Raw genomic sequence first — 20,455 nt, 5'->3', positions numbered from 1 at the left:
TACACTGTTGTTCTTGGATATCCATACTATAATAATAATAATAATAATATTAAATATTAGTCACATAGTCATATTGATTTAAAAGTAAATCCCCACAAATTATGTCATAAATTGCAATAAAAACCTACATATTCATGTAACATTGTATTTATATTATTTACCAAACAAAATGACCCTGTTATTTACCCTGGATGTCCAACAATATCAGTTTATATAGTTGGCAATGATAAAATAATAATATTAAATATTAGTTATATTAATTGTAAAGGAAATCCCAGTCATAAATTGCAATAAAATCCTGCATATTATCAGCTTCTGAACGTGAATGACCTACTTTTGATATCTGTAACGTTTCTAACACAGAAACACTGTGAGGGACAGATTGTTTACCTCTTAGCGGCCGAGCGATGACGTCAGGACACACCCCTAAAGGGCAGGGGGCGTCGCCCGCCTTCGCAGTCAGAGGCGCGGCATTCGGCCAATCGCGATCGAGCTGTCAGGCGTTTCGCCCAATCGGCGGAGACCGTGTCGCGAGGGCCGCCCGCGATTGGCCGTCGCGGTAACTATGTGTATAGACACGCGGGGGGAGGCGGGGCGACGCAAAGCTGCTGTCTGTCTAGATTCTGGAGAAAGAAGAAAAAGAAGAAGAAGAAGAAGAAGAAGAAGAAGAAGAAGAATCAGCAGCTTTCCGCGGGACTAAACGCGAGTTAAAATTGCGCCCTGAGAACGGATTCAGTGGATGCTTACGGAAACAAGTCCGATTAACTTTGGTAAGATGTACTTACATTGTATTTTAGTGTGTGGGAAAAGATCGCTGTAGTTGTCAGTTTTCGCGAATATGTGGCTGTGGAGTGTGTGAGTGTGTGAGAGAGCTAGTGTGTGTGTGTGTGTGTGTGTGTGAGTGTGTGAGTGTGTGAGAGAGTGAGAGAGCTAGAGAGAGAGAGAGAGAGAGAGAGAGATACAAATTGAAATTGAAAGGGGTTAGGATTTTAATTACACTGGAATTCCCCAAACAATGTAAGAAATGTTGTTTTCTGATACTTTGTCTTTACATGCTACTTCCTTGTGAATAAAGAGAGAGGTGTGTGTGTGTGTGTGAGAGAGAGAGAGAGTGTGTGTGTGTGTGTGAGAGAGAGAGAGAGTGTGTGTGTGTGTGTGTGTGTGTGTGTGTGTGTGTGTGTGTGTGTGTGTGAGAGAGTGAGTGTGTGTGTGTGTGTGTGTGTGAGAGAGCGAGTGTGTGTGTGTGTGTGCGAGTGTATGTGTGTGTGTGTGAGAGAGCTAGAGAGACAGAGAGAGAGAGAGAGAGTGTGTGTGTGTGTGTGTGTGTGTGTGTGTGTGTGTGTTTGTGTGTGTGTGTGTGTTTGAGTGTGTGTGTGACATACTAACACACAAAACAACACGCTCACACTCACATCAGCTTCTGTAAAATAACAGGATGTCACTCCTGTATTTGTTTGCTGGTGTGTAAATGATTCTGCGGATTGATTCTGGGCTCTCAATGATGTTTAGTGGTGTGTAATATTGTGAGAGTTGCTGCCAAACTCATAGAGTGTGTGTGTGTGTTTTAGGACTCAAATCTAAATGTGAAGCTGGCTTGTGTGAATCCAGAGTAAACGATGATGCCACATCAGGTAGAGACACTTTCACTGTGTTTCTCTCAACAGCTTTTATTGCTTATGTGCTTCAGTTTACAGTGTTTGCGCTGCATATTCACCAGTTGCAGTGTTTGTCAGATCAGTTCAACTCCATACAGTGTTTCCATGATGGTCAAGTTCAGTTTGTTGCTGGATTGTGAGTGTTAAGGTCTTATTTTTCACAGATAGCATTAGTAAAAGGTGTTTGTTAAATGCATTTATTTTTATTGCATTGGTGTTAAATTAACAGTTCAGTTTGTTGCTGTGAGTGTAAGATCTTATATTTTACAAATAATTAAAGTGAAAGGTTTATTGAATGCAGAATATAGCTTTTTTTCCCTTTAGTCTGCATCTATTTTTATTTTGTGTGCATTTTTCTGCGTTGGTATTGAATGAACGCATTTGCATCTGAATATTGGGGTCTTTATTTAAAGAATAAAACCTAGTTTAAATATCAAATACAAAACAGATGAGAGAATGGCATGTTAATGCAGAAATTACTTGGGATTTGTTGCATGTTTATTAAACTTGGGGGAAAGAAAGCATTGTAGTATCAAATTTTATTTACGTATCACGTTTCCAAACAAATCAAAGTGTTTTACACGCAGCATTTGAAACTAAAACTGGCATAATAAATAAAAATAGACCCATAAATAGACAACAATGTTCAAAATCAATGGTGATAAAACAAAAGCATATATTGGAAACCATACAGTATTGACTAATATTAGCATGTTTTAATTAAATGCATCAATCTGATTCTGATGATAATATCATAATTGTGAGCTTATTTCTACATTATTTCTATAAGGATGCAATTATGAAGTTTTACATTTTTCGTATAGGTGTAGATCTGTGTGCTTTAAAAACAACAGCTCATAAAGCACTATTGATTTATAATATAGATCATTACATCATTTAATGGCCATAACGAAACAATTATCAGTATCAGACCAAATGTTTTTGTCTTTTTATATATAAAGGTTTGAGATAATTGCATGCATTTACTTAAGAATTCCGCGTGTGGCCTTCAGCATAAATCCGTCTGTTATTACAGTGATTGTTAGTGGCATTACGAGTGTTATTGAATCTCTTCTTTTGGCTTTATTAGTTGGATCAGACGCTCGCCTAGGGCTCAGACGTACAAATAAGATGAGAAATACAAGTCGTCTCTTTTTGACTGTGATGGAGCAGGATTTCTGAAGTGGTTTCTGCAGTGCAAACGGTTGTTATAATCAAATTCATAGTATTTTATTCCATCTGTTGCCTTGATATTTCTCAGTACTACGGACTCTAAAGTGTTGCATTTCATTGGGAACGGCTGCAACGTCATGCATTTCTGTGGTCTTTAGAGGAAAACATGCATAAAAGAGCACTTAGCATGCATTGAATTCAACTGATTGACAAATATAAAAGTGTTTGTGTTTCAGAGCCGTTTGCAGGTGAAACATCAGCTTTTTTTCCCCCGTGCATGATTTGAAACAAACTTTGCCCTGTTTGGCATCTGCCGTGTTTGTTTTGTGTCAGAGCGTGGCCTTTGCTCCCTGTGATATAAATCTTTTATAGTTGTTTTAAAGGGAAAAAGCGCTGCTTTGCAAGAATGGCGGTGAGCTTTAAACGGCACACGCGGCGATTGTGGTGGTGTGCCGTGAACATGTGCCACACACACACACACACTCACTCACTCACTCACACACACACACACACACTCATACTCACACTCACACACACACACACTGTGCTTTTCGTAATTGTGAGATTAGATATCTTTATGAGCGTGTTTGAAACAACACTCACGCCAAAAATACAATGAGAGGACGACAGAAAATGGCACCTGTGCTGATTTTTTTCTTTTATAGCCGTGAGTTCTTTTACCAGACAAAAATTGTTTAATACATTTTTTTAAAAATTATAAAAATGTTTAATAAATAGATAATTGAAAAAGCTAATTTTTTTAATTTTTAAAAAATGTATTAAATTATAATCTGCTACATTAACTTTTTTTTGTGTGTGTTATATCTTAACAACCAGTTCCTAATTTGAAATTTCTAAACACTGAACAAAAGTAAACTGTGTTCAAGAGAGTCTAAACTACTGAAAAACTACAAAACTTTTTTTCAAACGATTTTTTTGTTATTTTCGTGTTATTGTTATATTAAGCAAACACTTTAATACATTTTTTAAAAAATTATAAAAATGTTTAATAAATAGATAATTGAAAAAGCTAATTTTTTTAATTTTTAAAAAATGTATTAAATTATAATCTGCTACATTAACTTTTTTTTGTGTGTGTTATATCTTAACAACCAGTTCCTAATTTGAAATTTCTAAACACTGAACAAAAGTAAACTGTTCAAGAGAGTCTAAACTACTGAAAAACGACAAAACTTTTTTTCAAAAGATTTTTTTGTTATTTTCGTGTTATTGTTATATTAAGCAAACACTACATGAACCTCTTTTTAGTCTGTTGTATTGTGGCAACAAAAATCTGAAATGCAAGTAATAAACACTAAACAATTGTAAATTGTGTTCAGCAGAGTCTAAACTACTGAAAAACAACAAAAAACAGCTCAATTGTTGTTATTCATTATAAGTTTATGTAGTGGGTTGTATGTTTGCTTAACAAGAAACAGTGATAGCTATGAGTTCTTATACCAGACAAAAATGTTTGATAAATAAAAAAAAAAAAAGATGTTTAATAAATTGGTATGAAAGAGTTTAGTCTTAATTAAATTTAAAGTCATTAACTTCCATTTTAGTCTGTTGTATTTTAGCAGCGAAAGTCTAAACCTCATTTGATAAACACTGAACAAACGTAAGTTGTGTTCAAGAGAGACTAAACTACTGAAAAACTACAAAACAAGCTTGTTTTGTTGTTATTTAATGTAATATTAGTAAGCAATTCGTTACATTAACTGCATTAACTTACATTAACTACATTAACATTAGTCTGTTGTATTTTAGCAATACAATTCTAAATTAAACACTGAAAAAGAGTAAAGCGTTCGAGAGACTAAACTACTGAAAAACTAGTAAAACTAGTTTATAGTTTATACTTTTGCAGTTTATTATTTATTGTAATTAAGCAAACCGCTACAAGAACTTTGGTTTTTGTCTAATGTATTTTAGCAACGGAAGTCTAAACCTGCAGTTGATAAACACTGAACAAGTAAATTGTGTTCAAGAGATGCTAAACTACTGAAAAACTACAAAACCAGCTCCTTTTTTATAGTCATTTATTGTTTCATGAACTTCCATTTAGTCCGTTGTATTTTAGCAATAAAAGTCTAATTTAAACACTGAAGAAGACTAAACTGTTCAAGATAGACTAAGCCACTGAAAAACTACAAATCCGGATATTTTTTTGTAGTTTATTATTTATTGTAATTAAGTAAACCGCTACATTAACTTTTTTTAGTCTGTTGTATTTTAGCAGTGAAAGTCTAAACTGCAGTTTCTAAACAGAAAACAAGTGTAAAATGTGTTCAAGAGAGATAAGCTACTGAAAAACTACAAAAACAAAACTGTACATTGTAGTTGATGAACACTGAAGAAGTGTGATTTGCATTCAAGAGTTTCTAAACTACTGAAAAACTACAAAACCAGATTTTTTGGTTGTTTCTTTATTTTATTTTTTTAAGCAAATCGCTACATTTTTAGTCTGTTGTATTTTAGCAATGAAAATCTAAACTGTAGCTGATAAACGCTGAACTGAAGTGCAAATTCCATACAAACTACTGAAAAACTACAAATCCAGATTTTTTGTTATTTCATTGTTTTTAAGCAAACGCTACATGAACTTCTTTGTAGTCTGTTGTATTTTACTAACAAACAGCTAAATTGTAGTTGATAAAAACTGAACAAGTGTGAATTGTATTCAAGAGTTTCTAAACTACTGAAAAACTACAAAAACAGATTTTTTCATTATTTATTTGCAAGTAAACCACTCCGTGAACTTTGTTTTATTTTAGCAACGAAACTCTAAACCACTGTTAATAAACACTGAAGTGTAAAGCGTATTCAAGAGAGAATAAACTACTGAAAAACTACAAAACAAGCTCTTTTGTTGTAGTTTTATGTTATGGTTAAGCAAACAGCTACATGAACTTTGTTTTTAGTCTGATCTATTTTAGCAATAAAAAATGAAACTGCCGTTTCTAAACACCGAGCAAGACTAAAATATGTTCAAGAAAGGCTAAACTACTAAAAAACTACAAAACTAGGTTTTTTGTTGTTATTTATTGTTGTTACGGTAGGTTCATGTAGTGGTTTGCGCCTTTTTAGTTGGTTGTTTGTTTAACAAGAAATCACCATTAGCAAACAAACAAACAAACAAATCACATTAGACTGCAGTTGTTCAATGCAGAATGAGTAAATTGTCTTCAGGACATGCTAAACGACTTCTGAAGCGGGTTTTCTGCATGCAACGGACCACCCAGACACCATGGGTTCTCCATGTGACGCTGCTCAGTGAGATAAAGCCATTTAGCCACGGGTTTAGCATTCCCAAACTAATTACCCCGTGATTGCGCGGAGTGCTGAGTTTTAGCAGCGAGGGTCCTGGCGTAGGTGCGTAATAGTTCCCACATGGGCCGCTCCGCGCGGGACGCTGCACTTGTGTTACCGCGGACTTACAGGAAGTCCTGCTTTAATATTTTGGGTGATTAGTTGTTTCCAGGGGCGATGAGCATCATTAGACCGGCTACTAATGTTTATAAGTGTTATTAGTTGGACATTTGCTTGATGGAATGGTTGTTGGTGTAGTGAGGTTTTATTTTGTTAATTGCTCATAGTTGGTTTAAGTGCTTTGATCAAACCTTATTAATTAAAGTTCAGTGTGCACAATTGATTCGTCAAAAAAGAGATCTGATGCACAATTTTCACCATAAATGGACAAAAATATTGTACGTTACAGGGCCTGAATTTCATTTTGGAAAAAGGGGGGTGGAGGGGATTCCCCTTTAGGTGGCTCTTATGTAGGGGATTTTTTTTAATTCGAGAGGGGAGTTTTTTAGACATGTTTTTAAACTACAGTCATCCAATCGAAATGTTTCGTCACTGAGTATATTTGTGTTTTTTGCAATTTATAATGTCGTTGATTCATATTTATGTTGTGAGGAAGATACTTAAAAAGAACTTTGATTTCAAACTCTGAATTGAATTTATTGTAACTACAAAAAGACAAGTGAACAGTCAGTAATAAAATAAGAATAGATAAATGAGAAGCAATGGCACAAACAAATACAATAACAAGATACAACTAATATGAACTGTGCTTTAAGTTGTTCAGGTAGGTATAATTTATAATTTCTATAATAGAAAAATATTAAATGTTTTTTAACAATATATAGATATATAAAATATATAAAAATATATTTATATAATTTTATATATAATATTTACACACACATATACAAAATAGAAAAGTTTAAATATTAGAAATATATATATACATATAGAGAGAAAATGATATAAAAATATTTAAGATATTATAAAAACATATCATATATCTTAGATACTTAGAAACGACACATGTCAATTTTTCTTTAGGAAAACAACCTATATTATTAAATGTAAAAAAAAAAAGATACTTTTTAGATACAATAATCAACACAATAAAATGTGTATGTTAATATTTAAATTGCACATAAGGCATTAATTATATAACTTTTTAAAAATATAATTGTTTTTATGCCAATTCGTTACATACGTACATTAAATAAGACATCACTAACAGACAAAAATATAATGATTATGTAATATAGTGCATATATTTACTAATATGTTCCATTCTAGAGTTGTTTTTTCTAGATATCTATGAAGTTCATGAACATTGAATGACTTTCCTGATATAAATGATCCTGACGATCGGTTCACATCTACAGTGATCTGTCACACCACGTTAAAGATCGAAGAATCGATATTGGTTCAGATCGATTAATCAATGCGAGTCACAACCTTTCTTTACAGAAAGTATATGTATGTTAGAAATCAAGTGAGGTCATGTCGCCGTTATTTTTAACTTACGATTATAATTTCCCTTTCCTCGCTTAATTTAATCAGACGTTAGATTGCGTCTAGACAAGTGCGTTTCGCCACTGCGCAGGAATGTTCAATGTGAAAGTGATTATGCGAGTTATGATGGGAAACTCCCGCCAATGCTGCGTTTATGAGAGGCGGGGCTGCCCGAGCTGTCAATCAGCCGAAGACACGCCCCTCCTCAGCAGGGACTGAAAGCAGTATTTCATGAGAAGATAAATATTTTACAGGCCAGAAGTTTAAATACCAGATTGCGTGCGTATTAAGTGCAGTGCGAATCATAAATGCGAAGATTATACGTGCTTTTCTTATGCAAGTGAACTCTGATCAGGACTGAAGAGGAATTTCATGCTTCCAGCAGAAGTCTGGCCCTTTCTCTCTCTCTCTCGTTCTCGTTCACTCGCGCTGTGGCTGTCGGGGGGGGCGAGGGTGGGGCTGCCGCACTCTGATTGGCTGTGTAACACAAGCCCCGAGCTTCTGATTGGTCGCCGGGTAACAAGCCCCCGTGTTAGTGTTGATGTGATGGAAAGGGAACATGAGGGTGACGGGATACAGCATGTCTGACCCCATTCACGAATTCCTCTTGCTGCTTTTCCTCTTTCTTTCCGTCTGTTTTTCTGCTTTCATATTTTGTTTCCCGAAGAGACACGGTTTGGGCCTTTAAAAAATAATTACCATGAGAATGATAGTTTGCGGATTACCACAATCGTGGTGAGCCTCCAAAATACCATATTTATTACAATTAGTGATTCTGCTGTAAAATTTGAGATCTGCTTTGAACAGTGTAAGAACCTTTAAAAACATTTGTCACTTTCTTTCTTTTTTTTTTCCTTGTAGAAGAATTTGATTTATTTCAAATAAATAAATAATTTTTAAAAAATACTTATTTTTGGCATTTTCATTTTTGAATGACAGAAAAATATTTATTTTTTTGTAGAATTATTTTATTTATTTCAAATAAATAATTAAAATAAATACATTTTATTAAAATAAATAAATAAATAAATATTTTGCCAACTTCATTTTTGATGACCGAAAAAAATATTTATTTGTAGAATAATTTGATTTATTTAAAATAAATAAATAATTTTCAAAAATACATATTTTTGGCATTTTCATTTTTGAATGACAGAAAAATATTTATTTTTTGTAGAATTATTTTATTTATTTCAAATAAATAATTAAAATAAATACATTTTATTAAATTAAATAAATAAATAAATATTTTGCCAATTTCATTTTTGATGACCGAAAAAATATTTATTTGTCGAATTATTTTATTTCAAATAAATAAATAATTTAAAATAATTATATTTTGTCATTAGATTATATTATTCTATTTATTACAAAAAATCTTTTAAATATATTTTTACATTAAAAATAAATAATTTAACTAAATATTTTTTTTAAATAAGTACATTTTGAATTATTGTATTAAGTTAAAAAAATTAAATAATTTAAATACAAATAAGTTAAGTTAATAGATTAAATAAATACATTAATTAATACATTAAACAAGATTAATAATTAAATAAATTATTTGAATGTCATTGATCCGTATCAGTGGATCAGTTTAGTATTATAGTTTTTAAGTGGTGCCCGCCAATGCTGCGTTTATGAGAGGCGGGGCTCCCCGAGCTGTCAATCAGCCGAAGACACGCCCCTCCTCAGCAGGGACTGAAAGCAGTATTTCATGAGAAGATAAATATTTTACAGGCCAGAAGTTTAAATACCAGATTGCGTGCGTATTAAGTGCAGTGCGAATCATAAATGCGAAGATTATACGTGCTTTTCTTATGCAAGTGAACTCTGATCAGGACTGAAGAGGAATTTCATGCTTCCAGCAGAAGTCTGGCCCTTTCTCTCTCTCTCTCGTTCTCGTTCACTCGCGCTGTGGCTGTCGGGGGGGGCGAGGGTGGGGCTGCCGCACTCTGATTGGCTGTGTAACACAAGCCCCGAGCTTCTGATTGGTCGCCGGGTAACAAGCCCCCGTGTTAGTGTTGATGTGATGGAAAGGGAACATGAGGGTGACGGGATACAGCATGTCTGACCCCATTCACGAATTCCTCTTGCTGCTTTTCCTCTTTCTTTCCGTCTGTTTTTCTGCTTTCATATTTTGTTTCCCGAAGAGACACGGTTTGGGCCTTTAAAAAATAATTACCATGAGAATGATAGTTTGCGGATTACCACAATCGTGGTGAGCCTCCAAAATACCATATTTATTACAATTAGTGATTCTGCTGTAAAATTTGAGATCTGCTTTGAACAGTGTATTAAAAACTAAAAACATTTGTCACTTTCTTTCTTTTTTTTTTCCTTGTAGAAGAATTTGATTTATTTCTAAATAATTTATAATTTTTAAAAAATACTTATTTTTGGCATTTTCATTTTTGAATGACAGAAAAATATTTATTTTTTTGTAGAATTATTTTATTTATTTCAAATAAATAATTAAAATAAATACATTTTATTAAAATAAATAAATAAATAAATATTTTGCCAACTTCATTTTTGATGACCGAAAAAAATATTTATTTGTAGAATAATTTGATTTATTTAAAATAAATAAATAATTTTCAAAAATACATATTTTTGGCATTTTCATTTTTGAATGACAGAAAAATATTTATTTTTTGTAGAATTATTTTATTTATTTCAAATAAATAATTAAAATAAATACATTTTATTAAAATAAATAAATAAATAAATATTTTGCCAACTTCATTTTTGATGACCGAAAAAAATATTTATTTGTAGAATAATTTGATTTATTTAAAATAAATAAATAATTTTCAAAAATACATATTTTTGGCATTTTCATTTTTGAATGACAGAAAAATATTTATTTTTTGTAGAATTATTTTATTTATTTCAAATAAATAATTAGAATAAATACATTTTATTAAATTAAATAATTACATAAATATTTTGCCAATTTCATTTTTGATGACCGAAAAAATATTTATTTGTCGAATTATTTTATTTCAAATAAATAAATAATTTAAAATAATTATATTTTGTCATTAGATTATATTATTCTATTTATTACAAAAAATCTTTTAAATATATTTTTACATTAAAAATAAATAATTTAACTAAATATTTTTTTTAAATAAGTACATTTTGAATTATTGTATTAAGTTAAAAAAATTAAATAATTTAAATACAAATAAGTTAAGTTAATAGATTAAATAAATACATTAATTAATACATTAAACAAGATTAATAATTAAATAAATTATTTGAATGTCATTGATCCGTATCAGTGGATCAGTTTAGTATTATAGTTTTTAAGTGGTTTTACAATGGTGTTCTTTGAAGACACTTACAGTATCATGATATGAATGAATATGGGAAACATGTAGTATCTTGGTAAATATGGAAGTATTTTAGTATCAGCACAAGGAAGTGTTCATGTTTACTGCATAGTTAGATACTTATCAGTCCAAATAACTTCAAAGCTCCTCTTGTCTTGAAAATGAAAGCAAACATACAGGAAGAAATAATGACGTGACCTTTACCCCAAATACTGAGAGCTGTTCACCGCTGATGCCACAACACATCCACACACATTCACATTACAGCGTGACGAAAGGCTCTTCAGGGAACATTTTAGCATGTATTTATTTCTCTGTAACTCACTTATAATTTTAGCCAAGACACTCATTATGACCATTTTCCACCCTCTCTCTGACCCGTGCAATACTGGGCTCGTTTTCCACTGAAGTATCTAAACTGGCTTAATTATTGATTTTACAAATAAAAATGCAGGTTTGTTTACAGAGGATATTATCATGAATTTAAGAATTGTCTGTTCCATTAGTAAATAGTGCTTTTTTAAAGAATAAACCTGGAATAACATAAATAAGTTATTAAATTGCTATTATTTTTGTGTAGTTGCTTCTTAAAAAAAAAAAAAATCCATTAATCTAATAAATTTGTTTTTTGTTTGTTTTTTCTCTGGGAAACATTTATTGGATAGGAAAAATGAACAGAATTTAAGTATTATTATTATTATTTTTTATAGTTTAAATGCTGCTATATCTTTAAAATGCATATGTAAATGAATTTGAATTTGTAAAACTATTTGATTTTCCAATTAAATACCTAAAAAGCCTTAAAGATTGATTTTACTTCAGAGGCAAAATTGCATAAAACCTGTTTTCTGAGAATATTATTTTGAATTTAAGTAATTTTTAGCAAATGGAATTTTTGCAAAACATGAAAATTATTTGCCAGCGAGATGAGAAAATTAAACCGGATTCAGTTTACTTTTTTATTATTTTTTTATGTAGTTGTTTCTTGTTTTAAACCATTAATCTAATCTATTTAATTTGTTTTGCTCCTAAAAAAAAAAAATATTGCCAATTTGATGCGAAAAATAAACTGAATTTAAGTTTATTATTATTAGTAGTATTATTATTAGTAGTGGTTAACATTACATTTTTATTATAAAATTTTTATTATAGCAATTTCTTGTTTAAATGCTGCTGTACCTTTAAGACGCATATGTACATTTAAGTGTTCAATTTCCGTACTTGAACACCTACAAATCTAAAGCACCTTTGCTTTGTATCATTGTTCTCAATTTCCTCGATAAACAATATGAAGATTTCGATAAATGTTCGATATAATGTTTATGCGGCAAAGGCGGAACGAAAGAGCGCTAGTCATTTGAAGCGCGCCACTCGGAGCGTTTATCCGCTCGGATCAAAGTTCAAACAGCGGTGCGGCGCGAGCTTCACTAGAGCAGATGATGAGTCGAATCTCGAATCTTAAGAACACAAATAACTCTGTTTACAGCCAGATGAAACAGCGCTGACAAACAGCAGAAACACTGCGCAACGATACAGTTAGAATAAAGCAATAAGCCCCAAGAAGCCGTGGTTTACAGTGAATTTATAACAGCTAAGGGGCGTGGTTAGGTACGACGCGAAGCGGAGTGCCTAAAACCCCCTTAGCTGTTATAAATTCACTGTAAACCACGGCTTCACGGGGCTTAATGCTTTTATAAAACGATTATTCCATATACGTAGTAAGGTTTCACAAAATAAAACAGAGCAAATAAAGTGTAATGATATTAATAAAAACAGTATTCTTCCACCAAACAATGTAGCTCCTCAGAATCAGTTGTGGTTGTAACAAAGTGGTTGCCGAGCAACACACAAACGTAAACAAATGTGTATGTTTGTAGAGTAATTTACAATGCGGCTCAGCCAATCAGAATCAAGCACCGGAACTATCCATTTTGTAAGACTTTTTAATCTACAAATCGCCATCATTTACCATAGATTTACTGTAGTACCACTAAATGCACCATGGTATTGTGTCGAATTTTATTATATTATTAATGTAGACATGTATTAAATGTATTGGAGGAGGAGTAATGGAATATAATTACAGTATTGTTTTGTGATTAATGGCGTTTATGCGTTTATATACTAAATGTATTTAAACTACTGGTTTTCATACAGATACCTAGAAGCCATATTACATTTTTACCATGGTATTGAGGTGCTATATTTGTGGTTTTAACTTTGATTATAATGATCTAAATGTATGCTACTATGGACAACCAATGAACACCAAAAAACACCTCAAACAGTCAGAATAATTCAATTTCACCATTTAAAAATGAGATTGCTACAATTTTTACAGATATTACTGGTTTTGAAAATGAACATAAATCTACATCTGCATCCTAACTCAAGCTACTATCAAATGTGTATTTCTAAGAGAATGTTATATTTTTAATATTATCAGGCAACTAGGGTTGCAAAAAGGTGGAAAATGTCCAGTAAATTTCGGAAACATTCCAGAAATTTTGGAAACTTTCCAGGGATTTTTTGGAAAGTTTTTGGAAATTTACCAGAAATGTTCCACCCCTTTGCAACCCTACAGGCGACACAAACCTGTTTCTTCATTTGAAACAATATTACACATTAGAACATGCAGAACTAAGAAGTTATTTTTTTTCTTCTATTTAGATACTTATTTTGTTAAGGAAACATGTCTGTAAAAGTGTAAAGAATTCAAAAGCGTGAAGTGTTCGTCATGTTCTGTACCATAAAGAATAGTTTAAAACCACAATTAATCGTCTGGTTTTTACAACTTTCACATTGTAGCAAAAATCTGCCTTTAAACTTGAAAGAAATTAAAATTTGACATTTATCGTGATAATTATCGATATCGACTGATATGAAAAAAAATTATATCGTGATAATTTTTTGGCCATATCGCCCAGCCCTAACACAAGATAACATGGGTCAAAAACAATAACAACATCTAATAATTTATTAATTTTATTATTATATACAGAGTTCTGGCATGAAACTCTAGATGGCGCAGTCCGATAGGTCTAACTCAATCTGACCTAATGACATCATTATCACATGGCAGCTGATTGGTTCTCTCCTGTATCGGTAGCCAATAAGCTCGCTGCTTAACATTCAAATATATGATTCGTGCTTGCAGTAGCAGTTGCAGCTTGCTTCAGAAACCCTCCACCTTCCCCAGCTCCACCTGTATAGATCTGCTACGAGGTGATTCATGTATGCTATATGGGGGTTATGCTATATGGGGGTTATTTCATGTATGTTATATGTGCAGCAGCAGTATTTCTTACATGCTCACAGCAGCCTGTTGTGGATGTGTTGGCAGTAGCATGTCTCGGCTCTTGCTCTGCCGCAGCAGCAGCGTAGCAGATCTATTCCGCCAAGACCAAATACATTAACCAGGGTTCCCACGGGTCCTCGAAATCCTTGAAAGTTTGTGAATCTGAAAAAAAAAAATGTCAAGGCCCTGGAAAGTTTTCGAAAATAAACGTACATAGATACAGGTCCTTGAAAGTGCTTGAATTTATTTTGCGCAAGAAGTTTTCTACTCTATTATTCCCTCCGGTCTGCTAATGTGTTATTTCGCTAACACTTCGTGGCCTATGCATACTAGCTTGCTTGATTTACGTTAGTTACACGCATTTTACGCGTTACGTTACTTTGTGTTGCATATGGCAAGCCAAAAGAGTCAGAATTAAATTTATGCCGTTAAATACGGCGTTTTTTTACCGTTTACGCACGTTTTTTATGGCATCTGCTATCAGGACGGCGTATTTGAAGGCGCTAATGCTGTTTTAAACGCAAAAACAGCATTTTGTATGTAAATGCGATTTATCTATAGCGTAATTCTGACTCTTGTGGCTTGCCATAGTTGTACGTTGCCATGACGTTCACGCGCCCACGAAACTACTACAGTGGTACCTTAACGTTTCACAGACACACCGTGAAATTAATGTTGAATTGCTTTGCAAGGTCCTTGAATTTTAAGTTAACCAAGGTGTGGGAACCCTGATTAACATTGTCATGTACATTACCATGCCAATCCCTCCAAGAGTTGTCATGACAGAAATATATTTTTTGTGGCATGGCCAGTGAAAATATTGGCAGGGCAAGTAAAAAATTGTCCGACCGGGCCAACAGAAAAAATCCTGCAGGCCGTCTTTCTGGACTGTGTTTCCGCCGGCTGTTGTTGTGTCTGGCAGCAGCTCTGGACCGTCCTTGAGTTTGGAGAGCGTCTTCATTAGCGAGAGCGAGAGAGGAAGTGAAAGTGAGGGGAAAGGAAACGGTTGAGAGCGAGCGAGAGTGTTTGTGTTTGGATCGTACAGCTGTTTAATGCCGTTACCTCACTGCTCTCTCTCTGTCCGTTTGGCAGCTGTTTCTCACGTCATCGTGGCTTCGTCAGACTCTTTAAGGCTCTGTTACTCTGCTGCTGCTGTCACTATTTTAGACGCAGAACCGCGAGACAGCGAATTATTGCAGAAAATGCCCGACGTCCTCTGACTTGTTAATCAGGTCATTAATCATGCAAGTTATAATAATGTGTATAATGAGTGATTAGCACATGATTTCAGTTATTAGTGCCTTTGAATCGTTGCAGTTCTTACACTGCAAAAAAATATCGGATCTAAACACCGTTAAAGGTTGGCTTTATTTGAAAGCAATTTGTTTTCGGGGGAATATTATCTTGAATTTATTTTGTTTTTCTTAGCCTATTGGCAAATAATGTTTTTTAAAGATTAAATCTTGTTAGTAGTTATATTTTAAATCAATTAATTAAGTGGAATAGAAACATATTTCAGTTAATATTAATTTAAATAATATATATAATTTGTTGGACTGATTTTAATTACATATGTATATAACAATTATTTAAAAATGATCATAGCAGATGAATAAATTAAAATGATACATTTTTATTTAAATTGACATTTTAAATAATTTAAATTTAGAATTTTGTAATAATTTTATTTAAAACACACACACACGCGCACGCACACACACACTCACACGCTCGCGCACACTCGCACGCGCACACACACACACTCATGCGCACACGCACACACTCACGCGCACACGCACACACACACTCACACGCACACGAATGAATGTAAAAATTATTATTTAAATAAAATGTTTAAAATATAAAAATAATAATGTAGAAATGAATGTAAAAAATTATTAAATAAAATGATTAAAAATAATATAATATAAAAATAAAAAATATATATCATTAAATAAATTCAAATAGATGCAAGTAGTTTGTTTTGAGTGCCGAAATCAGATTTATTTATGTTTGACTGACAAATATGCATCGCATTAAGTTTAGTCTTAATATAAAAACAATAACTGCGTAATCCAAAATAATAAAAAATAATGAACTACGTAATCCAAATGCATGGAAACTTTAAATGCAATTCAAATACATAAATCTTAGGCCTAAATATTTTTTTGAGCGTTTCATAACGTGAGGCTGTTTTTGCACTGATGTCAATAGTTTTCTTATGAATCATCAGTTTTTAGTCAATTGGATTACTCAGAAATATGCATTCATGTGAGACGGATGGATAGATGCTGTCTGCTGTTTAAAGATCGAGAAGCTCGAAGAGAAAAATCCCCGTCTGTTAAACGCTCGAGAGCTTTAAGAGCTCGTAAACAGACCGATGGAGTGACTGCGGAGAGAATAACAGAACGCGGTAATACCGTGGTACTGTTGGTGTAAACTGGTCATTTACGGTTAAGCACAGCATCTGAAAGTGTTTGATATCGTTTAGCTCTCTAATGGATGATTTATCCTTTTTGAAAAGATAATGATTTGCACTAGGGATGTTTTTTTTAATAATTCTAAATCAATTGTACACAGAACATGAGCAACGTGACATTTATTTATGTGTTAACCGTAACGAAAGAAGTCTCTTCTGCTCGGCAAGGCTGCATTTATTTGATTAAAAAAATACAGTAAAAATTGTGAAATATTATTATAAAATAAATATAAATGATATAAAATAAATATAAATAAAATTCTAAATATAAATTATTTTGTTATATAATTATTATATAATATATTTTTATATTTTATATTATATAATAATTATATTATTCTAAAAATTGTGAAATATTATTATAATGTAAAACAGCTGTTTTCTATGTGAATATCTGTTAAGCTGTAATGTATTTCTGTGATGCGCAGCTGTATTTTCAGCATCATTACTCCAGTCTTCAGTGTCACATGATCTTCAGAAATCATTCTAATATGCTGATTTGCTGCTCAAGAAACATTTCTGATTATTCTCAATGTTGAAAACAGTTGTGCTGCACATTATTTTTGTGGAAAATGTGATGCATTTTATTTGTCAGGATTCACAGATGAATAGAAAGTTCAGAAGAACAGCATTTATTTGAAATAGAAATCTTTTGTAACATTATAAATGTCTTTACTGGCACTTTTAATCAATTTAATGCATCCTTGATGAATAAAAAAAATGGTTTTATTTTTGCCATGAATGTAGCATTTGGTGCTAGATATAAAAAAAGATTTTTTATATAGTAGTTTTTTTGTCTTATATTTTATGAGAACAACATCTTGTGTATGATTTAGCAGTAAATTAGATTAAAAACAGAGACGCATGAAGCGTCTTAAAATAGATTCTCATTTAGAGTTTCGTGATCTTTCCTGTTTTTCACAGCAGGATGTTTTTCTCTGTTCGGAGAGCTGATGTTCTTGAGTTCTTGGGGTTTCGGGTCCATGTGACCTCTGTGTTTAGCGCTGAGTTAATTGAATTCTTGCGGCCTGGCGATGATGTTGAAGTGGAGCGGCTGCAGATGTAATTACGGCCGTTTCTCTTTGAAGCCCAGCAGGACGAGACGTTCCCGGCCTGTGGTTTTGGTTCGTGTCTGAAGCGCTGTGTTCTTGGGTTTGTGTTCTGCTCGCTTGAGCGCTAGAATCACGTTGACACCCACCTGACGAGCGTTTCAGCACCGCGTTTGTTTCATCAGCGGCTCGCCGGATCATTGAACAAATATCAATTCACTGAAAATGTTCAACCATTCTGAGTTCAAATGTGACTGACAATGGAAAGTATTGTATCTAATATGACGTGGTTTAGTGCTTAGCTGGTGAAAAGTGGGCGTTAATAAATGAATGGCGGCCTTGATGATGTCAGCGGAAAAGCAAAGTCGTTTACAGTAAATTGCACTGATGATTCACTCACAGTAAAACCAGGAGCATGTGTGAGGAAACATCTTTTTAAATTCACTACAAATTAATTAATTTAAAAGCAGTGCAGCATATGTATATAAAATTGTATGCATTGCTTTTAATTAATTTTAATTAATTAATTTAATTAATTATTATTATTATTATTAATAATAAATTATCTATATTATATATTTTTAGTAATATTTACATTTAGTCATTTAGCAGACGCTTTTATCCACAGTAGCAAAGTCCCAATCCATTGTGGATTGTCTCTGTCAGAATTATTAGGAGCTAGAAACCATATTTATGTTTGCATTACATTTACATTTAGTAATTTAGCAGACGCTTTTATCCAAAGCGACTTACAAATGAAGACAATAAAAGCAGTCAAAACTAACAAAAGAGCAATGATATATAAGTGAAAAATATATGTAATAATACATGTAAGAATTTAATTGAATATTATATATGCATGTATATAACATTTGATGCATTGCTTTTAATTCATTTTAATTAATTTAATTAATTATTATTATTACTAATATTATTATTAATAATAAATTGTCTATATTATATATTTATTTTACCTCTAATATACACACACACACACACGCACACACACACACACACACACTCACACACACACACACACATACACTCACACAAGTTTCCACGAATGTGCTAAAGATTTCTGTCATATTTTCTAAACAGCTCCTTTGCATTAGTTGTATTCAGTTTGAGATCAGCGTGAGTCTGTCAGTCGGGTGTTTTTGTTTAGTCAGTGGAGTAGTTTGGTTTTTAATTGGGGTTTGTCTGCTGGTGTTCATGATGGTGAATGAAGCTCTTGAGCATGAACTGCTCTTCTCCCGTTTTTCCTCCCACATAATCGCTATTGTTTTCTATATCTCGACATTTAGTGGTAAAAACATCAATTAGTGGAGCGGGAAATGGGTTGCCATGACAACGGAAGCTGTTTGCCAAGGACGTCATTTCCATCCTTCATGCAGCAAAACGTTCAATATTAAAATATATAATATAATATATGTAATGTATAAATTCTAAAAAATTGTATGTATCATTTTTATAATTTATAAGTTTTATTTTTTTTTTTGTGTTGTGAATGTAGCCTTTGATTTAACTAAATCATACTGAATTAACTGTTACTGAATGTATTATTATTGTTTTGCAATCTTGACAAAACCTCACTGAAGCGCTGATGTGTTGATGTTAGCTGTCAGCGAGCTCGTACACTCCCGAGAGCAGATTTTCACTTTGATATAATGAGCTTGTGTTTCTCCGGACGGCTCTGAGCTGATTATTCATGGGTTTCGCTCGGTTTGTGGGCCGTTTCCAGCTCATGACCTTTGACACACAATCATAATCCTCCATCGGTCAGGACACATTAACAACATCAATTAGTGGAGCGGGAAATGGGTTGCCATGACAACGGAAGCTGTTTGCCAAGGACGTCATTTCCATCCTTCATGCAGCAAAACGTTCAGAGATAAAACTTTCGGTGTAACCAGGAATGAAGGATCCCTTCGAGATGCACACTGATGTCTTGAGTGTTTTAAGAGCTGTGTTTCAGACGAAGCTGCTCTGTTTTCACTCGGCTTGAGTCTGACTTATTTTAACAGTCTTCGTTTTTGTTCGTTTCTACAAATAATGTCTTCTCTTGTTGTGGTTTACTTCTCAACTCATTTTCCATATTCACATATTATTATCTTTTAATATTATTATTGTTTTTTTTAACCAGAAGGAAATTTGAAACAAGCTGGAAATGATACGGCTGTAATGTAAATTCATAAGCTTATCTATTTGGAAAATTGACACCAGTTTACTTCATATTTATCATATTTGTCATATCATCATCAAAGGCTACATTCATGACCAAGATAAAAACAATAAGTGTAATACTGCTTTAAATTGTTGTTGTTTTCCCCCAAAAAATGTAAAAAGTTTTCTGTTTAATTTAATTGCAGTTTTGTTTTTGTTTTTCCAAGCAAAAAATAAATATCATACATTTGTCCCTGATTTACAGAAGACACCCACTAAAATGTCATTCAGTGTAACAATCTTCTCAGGCATATTTACAACAAAAATCTATTTATGACATATTAAAAGACTAGTTACTTCCACCCCAAATACTAATTAGTTGTAATTTTACATTTTATAAACATGCCACTATCCTAGGTTTTGCCCATTTGTCAGTAGACATGTGCCGGTATTCGGTAATGCGGTATATCACGGTA

The 20,455-nt window shown here is 32.7% G+C and overlaps 1 protein-coding gene across 3 annotated transcripts in view; it reads left to right on the top strand.

Moving 5' to 3' along the window:
* Positions 1 to 20,455, top strand: part of vdra (vitamin D receptor a) — a 59,449-nt gene that overhangs the window by 1,005 nt on the left and 37,989 nt on the right. Inside the window, exons 1-2 of one of the 3 annotated variants that reach the window (XM_016504406.1) lie at positions 600 to 770; positions 1,569 to 1,631. In XM_016504406.1, the coding sequence (XP_016359892.1) occupies positions 740 to 770; positions 1,569 to 1,631 (94 nt within the window). In that variant the 5' untranslated portion in view covers positions 600 to 739. Of the gene's footprint in view, positions 1 to 599; positions 771 to 1,568; positions 1,632 to 20,455 lie in introns of those variants that run through there. The other 2 variants (XM_016504407.1, XM_016504408.1) reach the window with 2 other exon arrangements.

Source organism: Sinocyclocheilus anshuiensis, unplaced genomic scaffold (genome assembly GCF_001515605.1).
Source record: "Sinocyclocheilus anshuiensis isolate Anshui unplaced genomic scaffold, SAMN03320099.WGS_v1.1 scaffold1762, whole genome shotgun sequence".
NCBI classification, from domain to species: domain Eukaryota; kingdom Metazoa; phylum Chordata; class Actinopteri; order Cypriniformes; family Cyprinidae; genus Sinocyclocheilus; species Sinocyclocheilus anshuiensis.
The sequence above is the reverse complement of the archived record's forward strand: the minus strand, read 5'-3'. Positions and strand labels throughout refer to the sequence as shown.